Source organism: Glossina fuscipes, unplaced genomic scaffold (assembly GCF_014805625.2).
Source record: "Glossina fuscipes isolate IAEA_lab_2018 unplaced genomic scaffold, Yale_Gfus_2 116, whole genome shotgun sequence".
Lineage (NCBI taxonomy): Eukaryota > Metazoa > Arthropoda > Insecta > Diptera > Glossinidae > Glossina > Glossina fuscipes.
The window spans coordinates 2,340,304-2,359,936 of NW_023998459.1; the positions used below are offsets into that span (position 1 = coordinate 2,340,304).

At 32.9% G+C, this 19,633-nt stretch overlaps 1 protein-coding gene across 2 annotated transcripts in view; it reads right to left on the bottom strand.

The window, feature by feature from the left end:
* LOC119640212 overlaps positions 1-14,855 on the bottom strand; it is an 89,560-nt gene extending 74,705 nt beyond the window's left edge. The window contains exons 1-2 of one of the 2 annotated variants that reach the window (XM_038038069.1): positions 14,679-14,855; positions 14,055-14,169 (exon numbers count right to left, since the gene is read on the bottom strand). In XM_038038069.1, the coding sequence (XP_037893997.1) occupies positions 14,055-14,075 (21 nt within the window). In that variant the 5' untranslated portion in view covers positions 14,076-14,169; positions 14,679-14,855. Of the gene's footprint in view, positions 1-14,054; positions 14,227-14,678 lie in introns of those variants that run through there. The other variant, XM_038038068.1, reaches the window with a different exon arrangement.
* Positions 14,856-19,633: the final 4,778 nt, after the last annotated feature.

Consider the following 19,633-nt stretch of genomic DNA (forward strand, 5'->3'; position numbering starts at 1 on the left):
TACACAAAGAGTAATTTAGATCATTTGTGTACTCCGAGTTGTGAGCGAATCTTTAAACGGTTGCAAACATGCTAAAGCTAGGTAATAGATAATAGTAAACAAACTCAGTTAACTTTCGAATCATGCTATACATATGTTAAGATCGCAAGTTAAATACTTACATTAACTAAGCTTTATATAGATAATTTTCCTAGAGGAACGATTGCGAACATCAAAGTTTATCTCACCAAGTAATGTCGGCGAGTCGTTAGTACCATTTATTAACTTAACTAAGAAGGACACAACAAGAGTAAATAAATAATGAGAATAATAAGAATAACAAATAAAAAAAAGTGACTAAAGCTGACGAAAGCAGCTTATTATCATAAAGAGGCGGAGACAAAATGGATTCTAATTTAATCTAATCAAATTTTTGTGAATCGATGAAAAGTTCAGTGGTGAATAAATTCCTCCTTAAGAAAAAAAGGTTATTGAATTTTTTTAATTTAATTTCATAAAATTTATTGAGCACCATGTAATTTGAAGCTGACATACGTACGATTCCAAGGAAAAAAGAGAAAGAAACAAAAATAAAATATATATATATGTATATAAGCCTCTTTTTTCATTTTCCTTTGGCTTTCTGTCAAGCATTACATTGTACACACGTTATTTCATACGAGTTCTCAATAATTTTTATTAATTATAATTATTATTGTTTTTAATACCCATCACCGAAGAAAGGATCAAAGATCAAAACAACCCATAAGTTTGAAGATAAACGCGAACATAACTAGCAAGCACATTTCCCATAACATAGTTCGCTAAAATTGTTACTACCAGGCTGTGATTGGAGTGAAAGTTTTATGCCATAGAAATTAGGAAGCCTGAAATATTTTTGAGAACACCACTCAAATCTACATGAAAATACCTTTCGAACGGACTAAAGATATTCAAACTTTTCTTTCCTTTATTATTAAGAATTTTTTTAATTTGGTATGTTAGCATAAGCCGAGTGGGAAAATGCTCAATGATTCCAGCGTGGCCAAATTAATATATGGCACCCATATTCAGTTATGTCGAGTGAAACTATATTGAAACAGATTCGTAGTCGACTTGTGTTCTGAGTAGTGGGCGTTTTCTTTTCATCTGCGATTTTTTAATTGTTTCGATGATTTTGTGTATTTAGCTCGTGCCTTTTTCGTGCTTTTTGACGACGAAAAAACATGCTGTCCTACAGGAAGGATTATTATGACCTTCGATCGCTATCGGCTACCGCAAACTATAATTGTGGCTTGCTATAAATGTAAAGTGGAACTCTACATTCGAAATCCCATGAAGTGCAAAAACTGCCAACGTCATACGGCAAAAAGGTGCACCGGTGCACATGCTGAAAGCTGTACTCGTAGTTTCTGCCAAAATTGCAATAATCAACACAAACAATGCCCACATTTTACACAAATGCATGAAATTCTAAAAATCAAAACAGAAAATTACTATAGCATGGGCGAAGCGCGACGCAAGTTCCTGCAAATAAATCCATCTGGAATTCAAAGAATTAATAAAAGTAATACCTACACTGCTGTCGCCTCGTAAATCGAGCCTAATAAGCCTTTAACTCCAACTGCTTCCAACGAAAAACTTGTTCAACATCAACCAATAATCAATTTGCGAAACCAGTTCCACCACCCGCCAAAGGTAATAAGAAAAAATCAAAACAAGAGCAAATATTGAAAAAATTAAAACAACAACACGTATGCTAAAATCTAATAAACTAAATTCCCCAGAATCAACAGCTCTCAACTCTAGTCAACAAATTACAAGTGGTAATGAATCCAATCTTTCATCCCTTAAGCAATCTGTAATTTCAAATTGTTCACGTGCGCCCACTCGTTGCAATTCCAACGTACGCAACCACCAGATTACAGATTATTCTGCTCTTAAGAACAGATTATTCACGCAAAGTTCACCTTTTCGACGGAGACGCTGACTTCAACTTAACCCACCTACCACTCCGTTTCCATGCCACTACAATTAAATAAAAATTTTAAAATTCTACAATGAAACATTAAGGGGCTTATTAATAATTTTGATGAACTCCGTACACTCATAAGTGATTTTAATCCAACCTTTATATCCCCTCAAGAGACCCATTACAGAAGCTCTTTTAATCCCATTCCAGCCAAATCATATACAGGATACTTCACGAATGCTGATGAAATTCATATCCCAAAAAAGGAGTTGGTGTTTTTATAAAATCAAACATACCTCACAAACGCATCAATTTAAGCTGAAACATATAAGTCATAAGTTAGCGATACAAATAATCCTGAAGATAAAATTTACAGTGCTTTCGCTCTATATCCCACCTTCGTAATCATTTTCGCTGCAAGAGCTCTATAATTTATTCTCCGTACTTTCCTCCCCATTAATTATATGCACCGAATTTAATAGCTGCAACACCATCTGGAGCTCAACAGGAAACAACAGTCGAGGAACGGTTTTAGAAAAACAATCTCTGCACTTTAAACGAAACTCACGAAAAGCACTTTTGAACTGATGACATCTTTTCACATATTGATTTAACATGTTACTCTCCTTTGGTTTCCTGGTCTATCTCTGATGATCTACATAATAGTGATCACTATCCAATCATTTTGAAGTCCTTTGTTCCTCCAGCAAAACAGACCAAATTCCTCCTAGATAAAGCGGATTGGATCCATTACTCCAAGCAGGCCGAGTCATTTCTAAATTCAAAGCCATTTAATGGGAACTGCAACCATGATGCTGCTACTATATCTAAAGCGTTTCGCCGCGGCTTACCTCTCTATTCCTCAATCGAACAGCTTTCTTAAACGAGCTAGATGGAACAACACGCTTTCGTTATTGAGGAAAAACAAACTGGATCACAAATGGATGATTATTTATTGTTACCCAAAAAGGGCGATGCTCTATTCAGGAAGAAATTACAAAAATCAAAGGCACTTAGTTTCGAACTTTTTTCGAAAAGAATTCACAGAAATACATCAATGAAAGTCGTCTAGAACAAAATCAACGGATTCAAAGGGACCTCAAATCTGAACGAAATTTCTGTCATCTGCACCCCTAATGGAACTTTAACTGACGCAGATGAGATTTCTAATTACTTTGGAAAAGTGTGGTGCGAATACACCTCTGACAGCAACTTTTCTAGTGCTTTCATCGAAGACTCCAATTTCTCTTCCAAATGCTATTGACAGATGTGTCATGTCCCTGGAAAATTGTGATATCTACTTTAAAAATTGAAAGTTGCCTCTCCAAATCGAAGGGGAGGACACTTGGTCTAGACCACATGTCATGCCGAATGATCAGTGCTCTGTCTAATTCAAGTAAAAAGAAATTACTCGACCTATATAATACGATATTCTTGAGTAGCCATATACCCTACATATGGAAACTGGCAACAGTTGTTCCAATTCCTAGGCCAAAAATGACTCCATCGCATCGGATTATCGCCCAATTTCTCTTTTACCTTGTCTCTCTAAGGTATTAGAGAAGATTATGGCATCTAGATTATCTTGGTTTCTTGAGTCCAAGAACCTGATAACAAACCAACAAGTTGGTTTCAAGCGGGGTAGAGGGTGCATCGACGCTCTGTTACATATTGATTATTTCACAAGCAACGCAATTTCCGAACGGGATTTTGTAACAATTCTCTTAATTGATTTCGAAAAACCGTCTGACACAGTTGGTCTACATGTTATTTTAAGACTCTTGAAATCATGGAATGTTGGACCCAAATTCTTCAAATACATCAAATCATTCATGTCGCATCGGCGGTTTGAAGTTAGTATCAACAATCATTTCTCTGATTCCTTTCCGCTAATGAATGGCATTCCGCAGCGATCTCCACTTTCTGTCACGCTTTTCCAGATCGCCTTCAACGAAATTAGCAAAATTCTTTGCCGTGCACCAAGAGTGGAACACTGTCTCTACGCGGACGATGTATACATTTTTACAAAAAAAAGATATAGCACGAAGGCAATCAACATCCTCGAATCTATTGAGCGAGAGATCTCCACATGGGCAAACTCTTCAAGAGCTAAAATTTCTATATACAAATCAAAAAAAAACAATTGTCGAAAGCACATATGAGATGCACGAAATCTACTGATGCATATTAATGACTTACCAGTACTAAACGTGCAGACGCTCCATATTCTCGGGCTCACGTTTTCCAACAAATATCGGTGAAAAACACACTGTCTTCCTTTAAAAAATTCTATTCTAACAAGGATGAATTTCATACAATACGTAGCTTGAAAAAGCTATAGGAACATTGTTACTCTTACTTATTTTACTAAAATGCTTGTGTTAAACAAGATTGAGTGTGTTTTGATAATTTATGGCAATAGCTCCAAATTTAATATTAACATCCTCAAACCGGTCTATCACCAAGCCCTCAGAGCAAGTTATTATGATTTTCGGACGGCGCCCATAAATAATATTACAATTGAAACTGGTATTCCAGCTTTAGAAAATCAACTTTATGAGCAACAGGCTAAATTAGTTCCCAAGCTTCTTAATTCAAACAAATCTATTCTCGGTGATGACGTGAGAAAGATTATTAATGCCAAGAAAATTGGAAAGTCACCATCTGCAATCGGCTATTGTTTGTACGTTGCGAAGGAATTAAATATTCCCTTAACAATTTTCCGCCATTTTAGTCTTAAAACTACATGGATTTTAAAAGGCTACTCTTTTGATATTTCGCTGTCTATTTACGAGAAAGAAGATACTGTAAATTACGTCTTCAGGAATCTAATAACTGTAACGGAGAGTAACGGGTGCAATCTTTCACACAGATTAGTCAAAGTCTTCCGGTCTGTCATCTGCTTTTGTCGTAGTAGATGCTTCAGGACAGATTCTTCTCGATCATATATTTTAGGAGAGTGCTTTCACTTTCACAACCAAAGCCAGAGCTATCCTTCACGTTGCGAAACTTTCCCATTAAGGCAAACTCAAAACCGTCATTGTTATCGACAGTTTGTCTGCATAAAAGCTGTACGGAATCCTTCGACTTGAAGAAGGAGCACGATCGACAAATTGAGGAATATCATTACAACACTCGTCGAAAACATTAAAAATGTTATGGGGACCAAGTCACATCGGTTTATTGGGAAATGAGCAGGCTGATCGAGCGGCAAAGTATGCTTCTTCTGCTCCTCTAATTATGGATGATGTCATGGAAAAGTTGGATCTTCAAAGATACATTGGAAGAAAAGTTAAAGTGAAAATTGCAGAAGGAAATTTACAATACCATCATCAACACCTCAATTAATTCCACCTTTATATCCAACAAACGTTGAGAAAACCAAGATCCAAACATTTTCGGGAATTCGCCTTGGTCATACTATCGCAACTCACCAATTGATCTTGAAGAAGTCTTCCTCCCCAATCTGCAGTTGTGGACAAACTCTAAGTATAAAGCACATTCTCTGCGACTGCCTTAAGTTTTCCTTGGGTAGAAGTATTGCATTTGGAGCGACTAACCCTTTGGACATTCTAAAATCAGCTTCCGAACAGAATATCAATTCTATATATTACTTTATCAATACTACTAAGCTCATTATCTAAGAATTTATTTCATTAGTCTAAAATTATAATAACAATAATAAAAATAATATATTGAAATATTTTTCCAACGAACTAAAGAAAATCAAACTTTCCTTCGAAAATTGTTTTCAATTTAAAAAAAATTTTTTTATTGTTGGCTTTGCTAAGATAAATGAATTAGGTTTGTTAAAGATAAAGCACGAAGCGTGATAGGATTTTATTATTTGTTGATCCTTTCCGTTAATTTTTTTTTGGGTTTTGGGTGTCTAAATTCGAACACTTTGAGGTATGATTCCTTTTGTTTAATTTTGTGGTTATTGGTTATTTAATTTTTCTTTAATAGTCTTTCATATCTGCGCTAAATGCTGAAGTTGCTTGTATTTTCGCCAAGGAAAACTGAAACACGGAATTTTGTAATAAGTTCATACGTTGCAAAACAATGCGCCTTATATCAGCATTAACAGAGACAATATTTTTAAGAGACTCAAATTTCCTTTTTCTTGCCAACTATAAGCATGTAAGCTTATCATTACAGCCATTAGACAAAGCTGTGTAAAAGATAAAAATTACACGAAATGCAGTATTAACACGCGCAAACGAGAAAAGTCGTCTATTTTCACTTATATCACGAAAATCTTTGCACAAATATGTGCATGTGCACATTTGCGGTGAGAGCACAATATTTTCCAATTTCTGACGATATTTTAAGTGTGCTTTTACAATTATTTGTATTTATCAAAATTTTTTAATTTTGTTTTAGTAATCCTTACAATATCAATGCTTTTTACGCTCTATGCAAATATATGTATATCAAGGAAACACAAAAACGAAACTTATATAAGTTAAGGAGCATCCTAACAAAATCCATAAATTCACGAACCACCCTAATAAATAAAATAAACAAACATAAAGTTTCATAAACAATAAGTGTCATACGAAATCATTGTAAACACTTCTCACCAATCTCCTATTGCACCCTACTATGAACATTTCCACCAATCTCCTACTGCACCCTACTATAAACTTTATTCCATAAAAGTGCTGACTGCCGATAATTGAATAACCCAAAGGTTTCCTATAAGGTAATTTTTTTAAGCAAAATCAGTTCATTAACAGACATCAATAGTATTAACATCTTAAGTTCTTTAAATAAAAAAGAATATTAAATTAAATTAAAATAAAAATTTGTGTTTCAATAAAGGATTCATAAAGAATTAAAGTGTGTTTTCAAGAAACCCAATCAATAAATAAAAACTTATTTAGCTTATATGTTAAAAGTCGCATTTATCTGTTAATATTAGCACGTCACGCATTTCTGTGCTAGGTATTTAATTTTTAAAAATTCATTAAACAAGGTTCTCGAAAAATCCTAACACTTTTTTTTTTTTGCTCGCTTAAGAGGTATTTTCATATCGGTCGTCGTAACAATAATGAAAATCCGAATCACTTTCTAGTACGGCCACGCTAGAGTCTTATATTTCACTATTTTCCCACTGCCGGCGTATGCTTGCATATTAATTTGTGCACATCCTTGGCCAAACGTGTGGACGTTTAGTTTTTGATAATTGTAGTCACTGTCAATAAGAAAATGGGCCAATATTTTACATTACAATTCCCTCAACAGAAAAAATTGTATGATTCCCCTACACTGATAACGCCATTTCCGATGTGTAAGCCGTGATATAAAAAGAAGAGGGATTTCAAATTAGATTAGAAGGATTAGAGCCTTCCAAGATGGATACACTTCGAAGTCGAAATGCTTCAGCTATCTTCAACTTTTAGCACACATTATGGTGTATAGATATGACTCTATAAAAAGCCGGAATTGCCAATTCATAGATCCTTTTTAATTAATAAAAACATCCAAACGTATTTATGAGTTTCCGGTATGCACAATGTATGAAACCATTTCGCTCATGAATTGTCACTAACGTTCACCACCCAAAAGTGCGGAAGTCTTTTTTTTTTTGTGAATTTTTGTTGTTTTCCCCATTCTTCTTGGTTTTTGAACTCTTTTTAATAAAAAATTAATAAATCTAATAAAAAGACCATTTCTACTGGTCCATATTCCTGAAAAAAGCAGCACATGGTTTAAATATTAACGGTGACTAAAGTTCAAATGTAACAAGGGGCAAACAGAGCTTTGTAAAATGTTTGGTCCTGAGAAAAAATCAAAAAGAAAAATTTATCTGCTACCTTCGTTTTTCCTGTGCGTACTTTCTGAAAATTTTTGTTTGTTTGCGTATTTAAAAATGAAAACAGATTAAATATTCGGGCTGCACAGAAAGTACTAATTCAGAAAATAGTTGTTTGAGATAGATTTTAACAAAATTGAAGTTAATTTTCGGACTTAACAACATCGACATATCAATCATACAAGTGTTTAAATTACGATCAGCCAATACCGCGAATTCCTTCCGAATACGCTAAGGAAAAAAAGAAAACTTTCGCAATCCTTTTTAAAGGTAATTAACAGTGAAGAACTTCAAAGAACTTTTCGCCTTAATTTCGTTTCGATGTATTTTGATCCTAAAGATAAACTTAATGCGCAATTAGATGTTTAAAAAAAAACCAAATAAATCGACAATCGTCAATAATGACCGTTGTGAAGATTGCGAAAAGGTCCCAGTAATCTGTCCATGTCCTATAGAATTTTGAAATCTTTAATGGTAGCATTTTTGACTGGCGACAAACGGCGTACCATGAGTTGGGTAAAATTGAAAAACTTCGCGCTGCTACTGAAGTTAATTGTACAAAGGACATTGACTTGTTAAAAGAATGACGTGATAGTAAGCTTTTTCATTTTCAGTCACTCATTAGTTTTTGGCGTGCAGAAAGGCAGTAAGTATAGCTTACGTTAATTCACCGGTAAGTTTAAGGCTCGAGTGCCAAAGTATCGAGTTGGCAAAAAAATTTCTTCGCGTGATGAAAATGGCCTTGTCGCTTTTACTGCGCATTTTGAGCTTCACAAGACTACTAAATTGTTAATTGTTCTCGTTTTGGAAATTTAAACCATCACATATGTTGTCGCAATGTTCGCAATGTAAACTTATTTCGCCATTGCCAGACACACTCCCTTTTAATCTCAAAAATCTTCGCTGTAATCAAATTTGCTGCTGATTGTAGCGTCATGGCTCATTCGTACCTTATCGTGCCAATTGTGGTTTGGACGTCTCAACTATATTTCGTCGCAACTCGTCTATTTGAGTTAACTGTCTAACTGAGTCTCTTATCATTTCTTTGCTTTTACTATCCTGGAATAAAAATTTGTCGTTATCCCCTTACAATCGAAACATAGTGATTATTCTACTTCAATATCAATTGTCACCCTTCCAGCTACAACAAATTATCAGCCACCACACCTAATTGACATTTTGAGTGGCCAAATTCACTTGGCCAAAAATTTACCTACTTTGCAAAAAACACGGTTCGAGTGGGTGGTGTTTGGCAGAGGGATTGACATTTCAAATTCATGGTAGCTAGCTAGCTTCTGTAAGGTTGCCAAAACTAAGACAATTATCGGTTTAAATGTTTGGAAAATAAGCTGAAAATGCATCTAGAATCAAATATCGCTAGTCACATCCTACCAAAGGTCAGCAACTACTATATCATTGGATGCATGAATACGTTAGCACAACAACAAAATTGAGAGTCCTTTTTGGCGGCTTAACATAAATCTGATCAGCTTTTTGATTAAATAATATATATTGTACGCTTAATGCATTCTTTGGTGAAGGCACATGACTATATCAAAAGCTACAAATTGACCAAACAGATTTTTCTAATGAATTCGATGTAACCCAGATTTTTGGTGTTGTTCCGATAATTTCATTTTCGCTTAGAGGAAGCAAAGCAACAGAGTCCATCGTGTTGTCCTCTGTACCTTGTCTCTAGGATATCCTCTGCCAAATTATCCCAAGAATTACAAAGGCCAAGATGTTTATGCAGTTATTATGGAAAAACTATCCACAATGGTATGAAAGCTTACCGCAATTATTGCATTCGGCATGGTTGGATTTCTTTTTTAAGATAAATTCGAATTTAACTAGCAAAGACACCTACCATTTCTAATAGCAAAACTCTGCTGACGACTTAACACAGCTCTGTTAAATAATTACAATTAAGATATAGTGGGATTTAAAAGCCTGCTCCTTCCATATTATAAAAAGCAAAATGTTTTCGTGGTCATTTCATGAATTATCATTACCATACACTACTAAGTTTCAGTTGGTTTAGTTTTTCATATTTATTACTTATTATTCTTAAGTTGCAGTGGAACATTTCATAGATTTCTTTCCTAAAAAATTCAAATAGACGGCCGCGACCACCATAGATGGACATACATTGTTTACACATAAATTCAGAAAACTTCTAAAACTCTTTCATGCTGCCCTGTAGTAATAACTTGCAATACCAATTTTACCCTATTGTAGCGCGATAAGGATATTGGTACGATTAAATAGAAGCCGTCGAGTATACAAATTTCGGCCGTAGCCAAATATAACTTTCTTACTTGTTTTTTCTTCTTTTCTTCAAAGTATCATCAAACAAAACACTGCAAGGGTACAAGGCTAGGTCAGGTGCAGCTCTCAACACCATCAACATATTTCAACTTGTTTGCAGATGTGTACGCACCTACACGGCCATACATACGTAAACGTTAACACCAATCCCTGCCATGTACATAAACGCACATTGTACACGAACTTCTACTTCTCTCTGACATCCAATATACAATTCAAATGTAAATAACAAAAGTATTTGAAATTGTTTATCTAAGAAATTTGCTACGCTAAGCTGGGTCTGAGCATTTATTCACAGAATTTCAGTTTATATGTAGGAACATGTACAAATACACCGCATTGCCGTATATGCGGATATATAATTGAGCTACATTTTGCTCTCTTTGCTTTTGTGTCTTCGATTTCGTACGTAATAACGTCAGAAGCGTGGAGCGTAGCCATCACGGAATTTCACAATAAATTTTAGTGCATATTTTGTAAGAGAGATCATCTTTACATTACAAACTAAAATGTCTTGCATCATCAATATAAGACATCAAGTTTAACTTTGTGTAAAATGGAAATAAACGACAATATATTCCACAGTTGTATCTCGGCTTTTTTATTTCAATATGTCAGTGGGGTAATCAAGACCATTTTTACCTGTCGTTTGCCAACCAATTAACAATAAATTTGGAAAACTTGTCGGTGTTCGAAATTACCAATTACACGACCGGACGATCTACGTAGACTAAGCACAGATCTTGCGGTAATACAATATATGTACATATACAGTATTTCCTGCAAACATAACAAAATTAGAAAACTTCAATCCCTTAGCAGTACATAATTTACATTGATAAGGTGTTAAAGCGTATGAGGGTATATATATGGATATGGATATATACATGATATATTCGAAATCGAACACAGAATCGATTGGAATAAGCGATATCTAGTATTTAGCGTTATAAAATTTGATATATTCGATTGAAAAAGCTATTACAAAGAAGATTGAGAAAGAAGTGGAAAGAAATTTCAATGGGTGTAACGCTATTTTTCCCGATTTCAGCGGCGATGCTGTTTAAACAATCATAGTGAACTAATTCGGCGTAGCAGTTTAAGAAATGTAATAAATAATATTCCACGTTTTTATTGTTTGAAAACACGACTTGAAATTCAGTCCCCCCATTGTTTTTTAATAATTCTTTATACGTATTACTTAAGAGCTTTTGAAATTGTGCCGTTGTTATTGCCTGTTTTTGCTCGCGTTAACCCATCATTTCAAGTAAAATGTGTACTATAGGGCGTCGACTGCAATAAAATGTTTAGTTTCGGTTTATAGATTTGATGCAATTGTACATACACTGCAATGCTCTAAAGTGTTACCGAATTCAAATTGCATTGCATGATTTAAGACTTGGAAATTATATAAGTTGAAAAATTTCGTTATTAACAAAGAGAGTCTAGCTACAATTTCTAATAAATGACAATTTACATTTTTTACATTTTTTACATTTCTGTATTAACCTAACCTCTGATGAAACGTATTCACACGTACAATAATAGAAACGACCGGAATGATATACGGTAAATGGAAGCAACCCCCGTCTATACAGAAATTTTTGTTACTACAACAAAAAAGGGAAGAGCTTTTTCTGTCTCTTCGAGAAGGGAGAAGAAAATAAAAAAAGAATATTGGACAAAAGTATAGCAACGTTTTAATGTCATTTGTATACTTTGTTCATTTTTATGCATTGCATATAATAATATTGTATGTACGCATGCGGAAATATCCTCAAAAAATAGCTGGATAACACATTCAAGTCAATTCGTAAGGTTTTTAATTTTTAATTCTTCTGTTTCTATTCATCATTATTGTAATTCGTTTTTTTTTTAGGTCGTTCTTTTGAAAAAGAAGATGTAGAAGAAGTAAAGGCAAAAAAGGTAACTGCTTGGAAAAAATAAATCAATTGAAAAATCACCAGAAGCATGTGGGTTTATGAGCAACTGTCAAGACCAACCCCTTTTTTTTCTTTTACTTTTCATGTCTTTTATTCACCCCTACACTATTCCTTAGGCAGCCTGTTCACATTAAATTCAAACTTTCTCATATGAGAAACAATATGACATTGCTGTACCTATATGTTTTTCAACTAATGAGCAAAGGGCTATAACGTAAGTAAGAAAGCTTTGTTCAGCTTGGGGTGACCCTTGGATAACTATCAAATTAAGCAAATAAATAAATATTCTTAACGAACTGCGACACACCTGACCAATACTTAAGTTAAATTCGTACACCTAAACTAGGGACGGATTTCGTAAGTGTTTGCAATGTAATTGGAATTGCCTACTGTATAAGTATGCCAAAGAAGGACTTTGTGCAAAAATTACGAAATAATTAATTTGGCTAATTATTTATCAACTTTATTGTGCAACATCAGATTCCAACAGATTCACTTTTGAGGGTGACGTAAAGGCATCCATTAACCAACTTCAATATGAATATTTGTTTTCAGATTATTTTAAAAATGTTTTACTGAAAGTACGACGACAATATTGTTATAAACTGTTGTTTTTTTTTAATGCAATATTTAAATTTAATTATAACAATCGTCCGAAAGATTATGTTCAAGTTCGATTTAAACCACGAAACGTTTGTTTTATATAGCCAATGTTATTACCATTAGTACATAAATTAATATTTTCTTAACATTCAATAATTCAAATTTTACTTTAAGCTTGTGTTACGAAAACCCGAAAAACCGGATTTGTGTCGATTGTAATAAATAATAAAGTTTCTATTTCAAGTCGGAATCTATAATAAACTGAGATATTGAAAGAGAATAAAACTTCTCTGATAACTTAAATGAAAATATTATTTGAAAAATCGTGAGAAAATATTTAAAAAAATGAAGTCAATTGCAAATAAAGGACCATGTGAAAAAGGTTAAAAGAGAAATAAAAATGAAAATATATTGACGATGAAAACAGCGCAATGTAAACGTCAATTACGATTCGAATTAGCCTTCCAAATTTTTTCAGTTTTATAGCGAGTAGATCATGTTCACAAGACTGCGTTTGGAGATAATAAGTCTGGTCATGAATTTACGTAATAGAAAAATTTAATCATTGGTTTTTGTTTTGCAATTATTCAACATTTTTTTAAAATTGTTTAAAACAAAAAATCTATAATTACTAATTATTTATTTATTACTTATCCTCTTTAGCAAATCTCTTCAATAGAATGACCAAATAAGTGATTGCGCACTAACACAAACTTAAACGCCCCAGGTAAAAATAAGAAGGTAATAAGCAAATTATTTCGCAGACGGATGTATTTATAGTGTCTGAGACTATGAATCCACGTAACCAAGCCTGACGGTTGTTACAAGGAAACTTATTTTCCTACACAAAGTTTTCTTAAAGATAATCATAATTTTAACAGACATGCAAAGCAGAAATCAAAACATATATATAGGCGATTTTATACATATAAAGGAGATATTTTGCAATTCCACACAATTTGACAGAGTACTATACTGAGGAAAGACTTCTAAATTTGTATCGATGAATGCATTGACCAATTTATAAAATTTTCAAACTTAGTGATCATAAACAGAAATCTTTAAAATTATATTTTTTACTCTATGCTTATCTTTCAGGTCGAAATCGCAATTTCAGCCGAATTATATTATATATTTGCTTATATTTTGTTTTTTACAGCGCAACTTTAAATGTGTACAATGTAGGGAGCTCAATATATCCGATAAAGTCGTTATAAAACATATATAGCAGAACCATTAAATTTACCAAGGGTTTTAATTTAACATATATTATTGCGTCGGACAGCAAATACAAAAAACGAACATATTTTATGTATGAACATATAATATATATCTAATGTTTTCATTTTATATGAAAATTGATTTTCTTAAGTAGCATTCCATTTTATTTAGGACATAAGGTTGTACTTACATCGTATACTTCTGGCCTCATTTTATCAACCCAATTCTAGGGTTTTTACTTCTTTCATTAATTTAATTTAGTTATAATCCAAGTTTAGAATTGTGCGTAAGTAAAAGAAAGAAAACTTAAACCATGAAAATAAAAGCAAGGAAATAAAAAAAAATTTTGCACTAATATAAATAAATAGTTGTTAACATAATCGCATGTATTTTTTATTTTTCATCTACAGATTTGTTATTGTTAATTGAATGCTTTTCCTTTTAATACAGTAATTAATTTTTTTCTTCAACGTATTATTTTTTTCACTTTTCTTCCCTTTCACTTTTGTCAAATTCATTCTTGTTACTTAATAACTCCTTTCTTGTTGTTATAAATTATTAATTATAAAGAAATTGTGCAATTAGACACAAAACTCGTAACATTGATGGACTATAAATTTTGAGCAATAATGTTCAAAATGTTTGTGTTCTAATTTTAAAATTATTTGAAAGTTATTTAAATGGTTAAAGTAAAATGTAGCTCGTTTTGTAGTGAATAATTTTAAATCAGTTTAAGCGCATATTAAATTTTTCGTTTATATTTTAAACACACTTTGTTTAGTTATTTTTTTTAATATGATTCTTCACTACATACTTGTATTGCGATTGTTTTGGTGATGATATGCACTATTCCAAAGTCGAGCACTTAGCTCAGACCATTTTAACGTTAGTAACCCGTCAAAGAGTTGCTGCGAAACTAATCACCATAAAACGCAAGTCCTAACACGACAATGATTCAAGAATAGCGCTTACGACAAAAATAATAGCGCTTACGACAATGATTCATACGTAACTAAATTACCAACCAACAAATTCAGCCAACTGAGTAAATTGGTCGCATATGTACGTATACAAACATGCGTAAAACCAATACCAGCAGCAGGTTAAGGTGATATACCGTACAACGGTGCAATGTTCCTCTCAGAGTGTGTGTGTAGTGTAAACGTATTTCATACAGAGTATGTTCGACTTAAAGTCTGTCTCGATACAAGCACATATTTCCTCTCATCTGATGCATTCTCGCAATCAAATTATACAATATATTTTACCAGAATAGTTTGGAAACTTTTAGTAAAAAAAAAAAAAAAGAACAAAAAAATATTACAAATGCTTTAGCTTCACCTTGTATTCAAATATTGAAGAATCTTGTTCGCAATTGTAGCAGTGACGTATTGAAAATAGTAAAATAGACCTTTGCTGCCATTGCATGAAAAAATTCATTCATTCCGGTTTGGCATGTGTGAATGTTATCGAAAAGATTTCAGTCTTATATATGAACTACAATAGTTACATATTTTGGAGACAAAGATAGCAAGACGAAAACATTATATTCCTTTTCTTCAAAGACTGTTATCGATTTTTTTCTTCAGGTGCAAACCTAACTTGTAAGTTAACGCTGAATTGGCAAGTGTTAAGTAGAAATGTTAAGATGCGAATGAATTTCATTCCATATCCCTCAATTTTTATTATTGTGTTAGACTACACCAGCAATCGTGCAAATGTCGAGAAAAATTGGAAGTGACCAAAGAGAGTTTCGAAATTTGCATTCTGTACCATATCCCTTAGTATTTGAGTTTAAACTACGCTATTGTCGACATTATTCGTGATCGTCGTTTACTGCGGGGTTTGCATAATTAAAGTCGTTTATTGCGTTATCGTAATATCTACTATACAATCTTCACTTTAATTAATAAGTAATAAATAACTAGAAGAGAAGTTTGTACAGCCTTTATAAAAATAAATTAAAATATTTTCTTTATTGCATTCCAGCATTGGAAAAATGCTGTCGAACATAATATTTCGGCAGTTTTTGTTTTTAATCAGGAGATGTCACCTGTTTGCGTAACACTGTAATAGCCAGAATGAAGAGATGAAAGAGAAAAAGAAAAGCAGGTGGTTTCCGCAGTCTCTGATGAGTGTGACCAAGCGAGAAGTATTAAGAAGTATTTAGAAGTATTAGGAAACCGACACGATGATGGTTTATTCCTATTTTCGGGATGGGGAAACAAGTTTGCCGACAAGACTTTGTGGCAATAGGCAAATCATATCGTGTTACATGTATGCAAACAAATAAAACGCAAATATAAATGTGCAGAAGAAAAATAAAGACAACTTATTTCAAATTCAGATTTATATTGTTTATGATTATTTTGTACTAATTTACTCAATATTATTTTATAAGATATGAAAAACAGGCAACCATTTCAGTTTGTTTTCCGCTTAAAATAATGTGTTCAAATCAGAAAATTTAAGCAATTACATACTCTCACTTTATTTAATTGCGTCATGGGAGTCCACCTCTATGTTTCTTCTTTTAAATTCATTTTCTTAATTATTTCCTTCAATAATCAGTCAAAAATTTGATTTGCTTTAACATTCACATGTTGTACCGGTGTTTTCCATATATTTGTTGTTTACAATTATGTTGCTTTCTTTGATTTTGATTCTAAAACCATGTATTTCTGCTCATATTTTCCTATAAATTGATATAGTAACGCGCCTTCCCCTCGTATTTTTAACTCCACCACACTGAGATTTTAAGTCACGAACATTGACTTGGCGGATGCCTTTCTCGTCTACTTAAGATCTTGAATCAAAAACTTTGTGTTCAGAAAAAACTCATTTTATAAAAATTCCTAAACTAGGCGTAAAACTCTGAAGATGTAAATTAGAAGGATATTATTTATGCTTATCTAAAAAACAAGCTTCGTCATTCCTATAAAAGGTGTTCTTGGCCTTATAAATTGAAATAATGCGCCAGTAAAAACATAGTAGATCATGAAAAACAACGAATTCAATCTAATACTCCTAGATTCTTTTTGAATCGGTTCTAACTTTCTATAAAATCGCATTGACGTAAAGAGACCTGGGCGTCTCAACGCCGCTATTTGATTTGCTTACAATACTAACGGGAAAAAATGTGATCGCAATAATCAAAGTACGGTAATAACATAAACAAAAGAAACAAAAAAGACAATCCAAAAAGTTCGAACTTCGCCTATAAAGACAAAGAAAAAAAGTTCCCGTATTTACTTTTCTTTCTCTGGCAAGAAATTATGGTCACCTTAATAACTACGATAAACATTTACTTCTCTTATAATCAAACTGTTAATTCCGAAACATGTGAGCATCTGTACTGAAACTCACAAAATTTACGCGTTAACTTTGTAATAAATAATGAGTTTATGAGCGGTCATCTCCTACAATTGCATGCAATTGTATGCAGTTCTACAAGTGTAAACATATAAATATACATTGTGTTGTTTAATGTGCTTTGCCACCAAACATTTTAATCAACAAAGCAAATGATTTTCTAGTTACCTTTTTATGTTCTTTTAACCTTAGGCGAATTTAACTTTGCATTGCGCTTGGGAGAAGAAATAATTTTGTTAAGAACGGTGGTGAAGTTTATCAAGTTCACAGATACAGAGAAAATAAAGAATTCCCCGCGATTGGAAAACTTTAGGAAATGTTTTTGAGTTAAAAAACGTTTGCAGGATGTTTTCGAATTCAATGAGAATGTTGTCTTTAGCGATTTAGCTCACTTTTCTCGTAGATCAATGAAAAAACAGTTTTACAGTTTCACTTGAAGTAAATTGGTAAAAGCAGCAATCAAATGAATTGGCATACAAATATATTCAAAACAATCTGCATTATTCGAACTTTAGACAAACGTTATTAAGATATATGGTCACTACAATCTGATGCTTGGTTACCTGAACTACGATCATAAAGTATTACGTAAAATGTACATAATTTATTGGTTTGATCATTTGATGATTTGTTTACCATAGGAACTTTCGCATTCTAAAACATCCAAGAAAATATCACAATGGAGTTATACTGTAAGAAGATCTAGTTCAACATAAAAATCCATATTTGGTCGAGCAAAACAAACATTTGTCAAGGAAAATATCTTTAGCATGTTTAAAATCAAACGAAAGTTCAATATATTCAACGTTGCATAAATTTTTTGTCGTTTCAATCATACCGCAAGAAGTCTCCTTTGCACAGAAATTGTTTATGCGCGAGCTTAGCCATCACAATCGGGCAAAATAATATTAAAGATTAGATAGGAGAACTTTAAAAGCTATGCTATGCATGGCTGATACCGAAAATTTCCTTTCAGCTAACATCGCATATTTTAAAATCAGCTCCTTATTGCGACTATATGGCAGCAAATATTCGACGAATTGTTTAAAAATTAAAAAAACAAGATGTCGAGTACGGACGCAAAGAAGCATTCTTGCCTTTGTGTGGTGGAACTTTTTATTAAATTTTGTAGGAACTGGCAAATAATAAGCTGAGAACAAATGCAGCTTTGCTCATATTCCCATTTCTGTGGGACAAACAAAGAGAAGTAGTGGCGCTTGCATTTCTTACCATTTGTATACTATTGTATAGGAAAACGTAAAAAAATGTGTATATGTAAACAACTAACATATGGTTTGGGAAGGACAAATTAACAAATTAACATAAAAATTGCGATAGCATAATTGGCATGCAAACAAATAATCATCTGGAAATTGGTTAATGAAAAAAAACAATCTAAATAAATATTGTGGCATCATCGGAAACCCTTTACTGCTATTAATTATTCCACTATTTCAAAGTTTTTTTCGAATACAATACAACTGACAAATAAACTTTAAAATGATAATTTACTGCATTTGTCGCCTCCTTTTCAATTTCTGAAAAATGATGTGTAGCACTTAAACTTGAAAGAAGTTCTCTTTGTTTCTTTTTCTATCTTTTTTGTTGTTGTTTTATTTGTTTGTAAAAAATCATATCATTTGCAAATTCCCATATAAGCTTTCTTCAAAAAGTGCATTTTCATTCACACTTGACACAACACGTCATCTCCGCAAACGGCAGCTGGATAATTTTTGTATTTACCGGTGTTAGTGAAAAAAAAAGGAAAAATGAAAAAAAGAAAGAGATTTTAAATGTTTGAAAAAAGGAAAAGAGGTTTAATAAAGTAATAAAATAACCAAAGAAAACAATTTTAAAGAAGGAATTGATTTTTTCTTTTTGTGTTCCCTGTGATAAGAACCAAAACAATATCAGTCCGTCGCCCTATGGAGACTGGGTCTGATCTTAATCCTACTAATAGAGACTGTTTTGAAAATTTTTACATGAACGCCACTGGGCACACCAAGAGATCGAAAATGGGTGAGAATAATATTCTTTTATCTGATAACGGAGAAGCTAACGCAAACATTTTAATTCTGCCTAGTAAACAGGCTACCGACAAGCCCTCTGATGCCACAGCCGCCCCAAATCTCGAGATTAATTTGTACGATTGCCTTTCCAACTGCAATTTTGTCATTTTTGTCGAAACGTGCGCGGACGTAGAAGGTAATCGCATCATTATTAACTCCAGTCTCTATTTCTATGATTAATTGAAGAATTTCGGTATGTACGGCTTAAAAGAATTAAAAGTTGTCAGCAGGGGTAGAGCCAAACTGCTTTTCAGCTCTGCTGCCAATGCCGACAATTTTGTTATTAATAATGAATTTAATAAAAAGAATTTAAAAGCGTACATACCGA